General features: G+C 33.4%; 1 protein-coding gene across 1 annotated transcript; it reads left to right on the top strand.

Annotated features, from left to right (window-relative positions):
• Positions 1-479: 479 nt before the first annotated feature.
• LOC117314610 lies at positions 480-7,795 on the top strand. The gene is made up of 9 exons (XM_033868677.1): positions 480-507; positions 1,120-1,284; positions 2,492-2,579; positions 2,906-3,093; positions 3,417-3,590; positions 4,224-4,240; positions 4,619-4,793; positions 6,848-7,009; positions 7,665-7,795. The coding sequence occupies exons 1-9, from the start codon at positions 480-482 to the stop codon at positions 7,793-7,795; spliced, it is 1,128 nt and encodes a 375-aa protein (XP_033724568.1).
• Positions 7,796-8,236: the final 441 nt, after the last annotated feature.

Below are 8,236 nucleotides of genomic sequence, written 5' to 3'. Positions count from 1 at the left end.
TCGACACTCTTTTTGGCCAAAAGTTGGAAGACTTATTCAAAACTCCACTGTCTTTCCTTGGGCTATATGTAGTATGCAGTTTTAATACCAATATTTCCGGAATGTATCAAAAATTATTAATATCATCAAATCGGATGTTCAATTAATCTATTGGAAAATGAAAGCTTCTTCAATGTATTTCATCCAATTTTTGTCATATTTATCTGAATGTAGACAGGTCGATCTTGTGTGAAATCATAGAAAGATTTCAATATTGAAATGACCATTTTCCTTATTTTGGAAAACAAAAATCCTTTAAAAAATAGAAATATAATAAACACTTTATCGACAAATATAAACTGCTTATTACTGATTGCAACTTTAATATATATATTCCATATATATTCTCAATATTTAGGATTAATCGTAGTGTCTCTTAACACTCTCCCATAGCTTGCGGTGAACACGCGTCTGGATACAAGGACTTTGAACCAGCAAACATGACGTCATATAATGACTCCTCAACAGGTACGTGATATAATTGTCATCAGTTATCATTTCCATTAGTTACAAGTCATTTACATCAAATAAGTATAGTATGATAATTATTATAAAATCCGTATAATTTATCATAATGTTTATTTGAAGTAATACAATTTAAGAATAAGAGACTAAGTGGCATGTAATGATCAAGAGGTAATATTTGTATGCGAAGACCATTAGATATGAGCCTATGATATGAGACAAAGAGAATATTAGTTTTTATCAATTAAATATTAAACTAAAACACATCGAGCTATATTAGTAAGGCCACAGAGGAAACAGAAGACGCTTACTCTTCCTGAGGATCTGGTCCTTGCAATTGTTCAAGGATTTCCAAAAAATTTTTTTTCGCATTTTGTTTATCGAAGTTGAGTTAGAATGACGGTTTCGTCATTATGTCGGAAGTCACTTTTTTAAGTATTCCGTTGAAGGTTAGCAGTCAGGAGACAAAAGCTAAACTATATCATGATATTCAACAGCATTCATATCAATACGCTAAGAAACCTTTTTTTTAAATGATAATTTGGTTATTGAGGATATGACGCCAGTAAGTCATTCCAAAATTAATGTGTATACTCCTTATTATTAACACCGTAGGAATTGGTTTCCTATTGACCAACACCTGGTGGGAGATTATCTGCTGTGAGGTTTTGGAGGCTATCGAGTTTATGCCATTACACGAAGGCACAGTAACCTTTATTGTATGGAGGGCTTCGGGGAGCTCCTATACAGTTGTAGCGACGGCATCCTACGCTGTAACTGGTAAGTTATCTATGTAAAACTGTCTTAAACAGTTCAAAGTGACGGGTTTAACTAAAGTTATTATAAAATAAAATGTTTTGTTCGCTATGATTGTGAAATGAACCACGGTTATTCAATGTCAAGCTAGCTTTCCAATTTTGTGCGTTTTCATTGTTAACCCTATATTAAATGTTTTGAGTATCTATTAGTAATGTGGATTTTAAAATTGCATTTCCATTGTTATGGGTATAAAGTGCTAAGTTTACAGTTCCTCGTTTTGTGTGTTCAATGTGGTCTTCACTTTCCATGTATGTTGATTATTTTATTCATCATTTTTTACATTCATTCTTTTGTGTAATCGATGTATTAAATGTCGTATTCCCTACTATTGTGCTGTGGGTTTTAACGTTGAGTTGAGTTTCATTATTTTCTATTCACCATCATGTTCATTCCGACCTACTTTTGTGTATTCAGTGCTAGGTTTACTTCCATTAGTTTGTATTAACTGTCATATTAACTTTTGTGAATTTATTGTCGTATTCACTCGTATTCTTTTGTGTATTCCGTGTCTTATTCTACCCCTACACCCCCCCTCCCAGCCCTAGACCCATCCCCCCACCCCCACCCCAAACACACACACACACCCATTGTTTTTTTATCAAATGTCATATTCTCTTCCATGTTCCATGTTTTGTGTATCAAGTTTCATACTCCCATTGTTTTGTGTATCAAGTGTCATATTCCCTTCCATTTTTTATTTTGTATAAAGTGCCATATCCACTTGAATTATTTTGTGTATCAAGTGTCATATCCACTTCCATTGTTTTGTGCATAAAGTGTCATATCCACTTCCATTGTTTTGTGTAACAAGTGTCATTTCCACTACCTTTGTTTTGTATAAAGTGTCATATCCACTTCCATTGTTTTGTGTATAAAGTGTCATATCCATTTCCATTGTTTTGTGTATAAAGTGTCATATCCATTTCCATTGTTTTGTGTATAAAGTGCGATATCCATTTCCATTGTTTTGTGTATAAAGTGCCATATACCCTTCCATTGCTTTGTGTATAAAGTGTCATATCCACTTCTATTGTTTTGTGTATCAATTGTAATTTCTTCTTCCATTGTTTTGTGTATTCAGCGTCGTATTCACCTCCATTCTTTCGTGCATCCAATATCAAGTTCAATTGCATTTGTTGATGTATTTAGTGTAATGTTTACCCTACAGCGGAAGAAGCTAACGGCACCTTGGCAGTAAACTACACATTTCCGCTTGGCGAGAGAATGATAACCAAAACTGGTGACAACCTCGGATGGTAACGTTCTAGTTATATTTCTCGTTAGAACACTACCGACTCTTCAATATTTATATTATATACCATGGTTTTCCGTTTCATTAGTATTGTTATCCTGTTCCTGAAAGCCTTCATATTGTTCCAGTAATGAAGCACAGTTTTTGTTGTGATGTACTTCAAAATCCCCGAATTGTTGTCATGATAGTCCCTCTAAAAGCGTGTAAAATGTGTGTGATTCATAAGCAAAATATCTTCTGTTAGAGACGTCTAACAGGCCATGTCCATCCGCTGAGTTAAAAAAAATGTGAAAAAAGCTATTTACCTAATTAAAATATCTACTGTTTAAGGTATACATCTGGTCCCAATATGATTCCATTTATTACCTGTACGGGAGAAGAAACGTGTCCCAACGCTACTAAGAAAGCAGTCTTTGCATCCGAACCAACAGCTGGGGATTCGTTTGCCTGGGGTTCACATGGTAGCGTGGATACGCTAACAGATCGAGCATATGCCATAAAGTTTTACACTAACGCAAGTAGGTATTCATTCAAAATAATTTACCAAGCATGATTTGCATTATATGTCTTTAATCAATTAACAAAATCAAATACAATAATATAATTCCAATATTTAAAGATTATATTTGTGTTTGCATTTCATATCAAAATCACGTAGTCTAGCAAAGAGGGAAATATAATCAGTTCTCATTTGAAAGGGAAAGGAAATGATTTGATGTTCTTTAAGATTTCCATATCATCTTTAGACTTTGCATTAGATGTGTCATCCAATTTAAGTTAAGTGGAATACCATTAATTAGTTCTATATATCTTTCGCTAAGCAAAACTTTGTTGCGTTTAGATACGGCACCATACGTCAATCAGACGGAGTTTTCAGCATTCGTAAAGGACCATGAACCAATAGGCACATTTGCCATAGACTACACGATATTCACTGATGAAGTAGGCGACCCGCTTACCCATTCAATTAACCATGCAGAGGATTACTTTGAACTAAACACAACTTACGATCCAAGTAAGATTACATCATTTTTTTCGTTTGTACAATTGAGTTAAAAATGTAAGAAGCCTTTCCTAAAACTAAACAGAGAAGTCTTATTATAGCAAGAACATTTACGAGCTTGCCCTCAATTAAAGTCTAATTTTTTGAAGTCGATTATCAATCTTTAATATCATCCTTAAATCTGGAATCCCTCAATGCATTGCCTTCATCAGATATTCACAAACATCTGTGTCGAGTATCTAAGCTGTAGAAACTGCGGCATATGAATAAGAGGCTATTAAGTTGCATGTTCCGAACATATAGGCGAGTAGGTGATTTCATGCAAATGTGTGTTTCAAAGACATCAGTCTATATATATGAGGTTATAGATATTGAGTTGTATATTACCACAGGCAAACATCGTTAGCTCGAAGTTCTTTATTATTATCGAAATGACACCGGGATATCGAGGTTCGGCTTTATTAGAAATATCAATGTTATATATACATTTTTAGTTTCATGTTATACTTATAACATCTGCATTTGATTACGATACTGCAACAGAATGAAAACATTTCTTTAGGTTATAACATTGTCAATTAGATAATGAACTAGAATACAATGCAGTTGTATCATTTGGTTCAATTACTTTTTTTTAAATTTTAGCACGCTTGTTTTTGCAAGTAAAACGAAAATTGCCGAAGGATTACAACGTTTACACTATACTACTGACGTCTACAGATACCTGTAGTATATCGACAACCACCACCTACACCATAACAACGTACAATGCAGTAAGTACGAAATCTGACTAAAATACATATCATCATTATAAACTACGTTATGACAATCTGACGGTGGCCGCTTAGGGGTCATGTTCAGTTGACCTCAATGCTTAACATTTGTCACCATCTTAGATTAATGGTTTAACATTATTTACCTATACAATGTCATATAACGTCAGTTTCTAATTCAAGTTAAAAATAATTTCACTGATTCCTATCATGTCCTGTATAATACTTTTGAAAGATTATTAGCGGAATATATTGGTATATTTTCAGCCTCCTGTGTACTTGAATCTGCCAACAGAACTTACGATTGCCGAGGATGTTTCAGACCAACGGTTGGTATGGCAAGTAGATGTGTATGATCCTTCTGATAACGATTCTATTTGCTGTACTTTGGCAAAAGTGGAACCAGCATCCTTCAACTTCGAAATGAGATTTACAAATAACTGTAAGTTTTCTTATGATTGTATCACCAGTAAACAATAACTGAAATTTGATGTATGTATCCTAGGAGAGAGGTCCTGTATAAACATAATACCCTGTTAATTGAATAAAACTATTTTGAAGTGAACAAAAGCCAATTATTCAAAAATAAAAATCAATATTGTTCATTAATATTTGAACACGTACTGCCAGTTTATTATTCCTAATTTTACTTTGTTTAATGGATTGTTTTCTGAATGCAATGACTGCTAAACTAAGCTATACTAGTATATAACCAGAAATGACAGCAGGTGCTTTGTTTCGAAAACTCCAACTATTTAGATAGTAGATAATGTCTTTGTACACTGTATACACTTCCATAAATCCACGTATGGGACATTCAGTAATCTCACATTCTAAATATATTAGTTTTCGTACCTCTTTATTATAAACTTTCATGGATCCACATATGAAAAGTTGGTGACCAAATTGTCTTAGCTCCTTATTACAAACTAACTTTGATTCAAATATGAAACCTTTGCAATGTAGAGGTATTGCATATCATGTAAATTACTGTTTTAATTTTATTGTCTCATTATCACAAACTTAAATGGATCCACATAAAACAGCTAGCCAAATTCAACTTTGTTAAGTCCTCCTCTTGCGTTTTATTGTGTTTTATGTTCCGAGAAACCGATTGTTACTGCTGGGTAATAGACTTTTTGGATGTTATTAACTTTTGTCTTTTGCCTCTTACTCCCATAAGAAAAATGTATTCAGACATACCAAACTAAATGATACAGCCATGGTAGAGAAAGTAATTATCGATTGATAACTGATGTGGAATTAATCTTTTCATAACATTATATCATGATCTTGACGTAATCAGGCCCTGGTATTATGTGCATTTGGTGGCCGTTTTAGCGTTTTTAATTTATTCAATAGGTAATAAAGCGATGTTATGTATGTATATATACACACATTCCAGCATAGGGGTGTTGACATCATTTTTTTTTTTTTTTTGATAAAAAGCCGTCGGCAGTTTGTCATAACAAATAACAATCTTTTTGAGGACAGTCTTTGAAGTGACAAATTAATAACCATATTACAATTTGACCATCCAACTGTATATATATGTATATATATATATATCTATGTGGAACAATGGATTGTGAGAACACGTGTTCTAAATACCATATACACATATATACACACAATTGATAACCGCGTCACCGATTTAAAACATAAGACAGGTAGTTCATTATATTTCGAGTGATTATACCTACCTGATTATGATATAGAGCAGCATTGCGTCACCGGAAAGTAGCTGAACTACATCCATATCTTTCCAGCAAGAAACAGAAACATTAGTCCGCTTCTTTACCTATGACAGTCCATTTAATGTTCGCAATATGTCTTATTAGCGCCCCTGATCATAAGGGCTCTATTTTATTCAAGTGTCCGTTCACCCGGCAGTGTGTCAGTCAAAACATTCGTATTCGGATTTGTTCCAGTATCCAGAAGACCAGATTTTCAGAAACCTTAATATGCTACAGTGCCCACAGCCTATTAACTGCATGTTACAAACAACAAAATGCATAAATTTCACGCGCTGTACAAAAATATTTTTTAACACTAACGATGAACAAAAACGATAATATTGTACTCATAATGTTTGCTGTTAAGACCCAAATTTATAATCCCACAAGAGTAGTGACCTGTCGTGTTGATAGTTGATTGACAGACAAGTCGGTATTCATCTGCCATAATACCGACTCAAAATATCGATTGGCATAATATGAACAAAAATGCATTCTCATAGAAACGCCGGAGAATAGACCAGGTGTTTTAGAAGAGTCAGCGTCTTATGTTTGTATCAACATAGCCGTTACTTGGCACAATACCCGATGTTTTTTATGTCTTTAATTTAACATCTTGCGTAGGAGAAATACAGGTTGTTAACATATCCTATTCTAAGTACCGTTTTCGTTTTGATATCCTGCTAACAATTTACTTCCTTCAGCAAATGTAAGATACCGATTTTTTCATTTAGATTCAAATGTTTACTCTCTTTCACAGCATACAACATATTCCTGACGGCCAGTGTCGCATTCGACTACAAAGAAATAAGCGATTTTTATAAGCTTAGAGTATGCTGTTCCGATGACACTGGGACGTCGATGAGCTTCATCGACATCGATATTACTAACGTCGTCCTTGAAAATGCCTACGTTCCACCATGTAAGTTGTTTTTATAGTCATTTCTTAACTGGTAAGTTCAAGTCATGGTATTGCTGAAACTATACTGATTTACTGTCAATACTAAAAACAGTAGTTTGATTCTCGACTTTGATGAAGGAATCTTCTTGTTTGTGTTTAATCTTGAATATTATCAATGAATGTCAAATATCAAATAAACTATAGAATGAAACATCATATGAACTACTACAATCAATTCCAAAGCAATGTATGTCACTTTGTACTCTGTAGTTGTGATAACTATATACTCATTTGTATTTATTAGAAATAATATGTGAAGTCTATGTACAGTTTCAGTTTTCTGCTCAATATCTATTTCGTGAAAGAAAACTTGTTGAAATGAAAGCGATTTGGAAAAACACCTAACAGTATACTCAAAGGTCTACTTTTTGTAAAAAAAAAATATATTGATGATGTCATTTAAGTGAAATACACAAGTATATTTGTCTTTTCGAAGCCTGAAATCAAATTTATGAGAACATCGATTTTTTAAACGCACTAGATGATATTATTAAATATTTCACATCATAGATCTCCTTTCTGTATGTGTGATTGTTAAGGTTTTATTTAACCTAATGATGGATTACACATATTTGTGTCTACAGAATGTTTAACTTTACTCTCTGTTATTTTGCAGCTTGGTTCTTCCTGGCGCTTGTGTGCAGTCTAATCCCTATAATGATCACTTTCCTAATTGCGTGTCTTATTCTCTTCATTACGATGTTCTGTGATCCGGAATTGAATTATATCATCATCTATGATGATTAGCATCAATTCTTCTGGAATGGGGGAATACTACAAGAAATTTCTGTACGAGAAAGGTTTTTTTTTTTTTTTTTTGCTCAAGGAATATTCTGTTATGAGCTCTTTGTGAGGATATTATAGAATTCTGCATAGGGTGACAATACCTTCCTAAAATTTGTTGTGGAAAAAGACATGAACCAAGGTTGAACTGGTCACCTTTTAAAACATCTGTGCATGCACATAAGCATATATCTATGTCATGTGCGCTTTGATAAATGTTATAAAATATTGTATTATCTTTCAAATGAACTTAAATAGTAATTATTTTCAATTCCTATCTAACTGTTGGGAATCAAAGAAGTTTTGCCATATACGATTTGTGCTATGGAATAGTGATACCAAATACATGGCATTCAATAAAGCGTCTTTGATATTCTACAAAAAAGGAGATTAAATACTCGGTCA

Source organism: Pecten maximus, chromosome 16, assembly GCF_902652985.1.
Source record: "Pecten maximus chromosome 16, xPecMax1.1, whole genome shotgun sequence".
Classification (NCBI taxonomy): Eukaryota; Metazoa; Mollusca; class Bivalvia; order Pectinida; family Pectinidae; genus Pecten; species Pecten maximus.
The sequence above is the reverse complement of the archived record's forward strand: the minus strand, read 5'-3'. Positions and strand labels throughout refer to the sequence as shown.

What these genes read in the sequence shown, in the direction of transcription:
- LOC117314610 (XM_033868677.1), top strand. Translation starts at nt 480, where the DNA reads ATGACGTCATATAATGACTCCTCAACAG. An exon ending in AATGAGATTTACAAATAACT is followed by an intron (nt 4,794 to 6,847) that starts GTAAGTTTTCTT and finishes TCTCTTTCACAG; the next exon opens with CATACAACATATTCCTGACG. An exon ending in AAATGCCTACGTTCCACCAT is followed by an intron (nt 7,010 to 7,664) that starts GTAAGTTGTTTT and finishes GTTATTTTGCAG; the next exon opens with CTTGGTTCTTCCTGGCGCTT.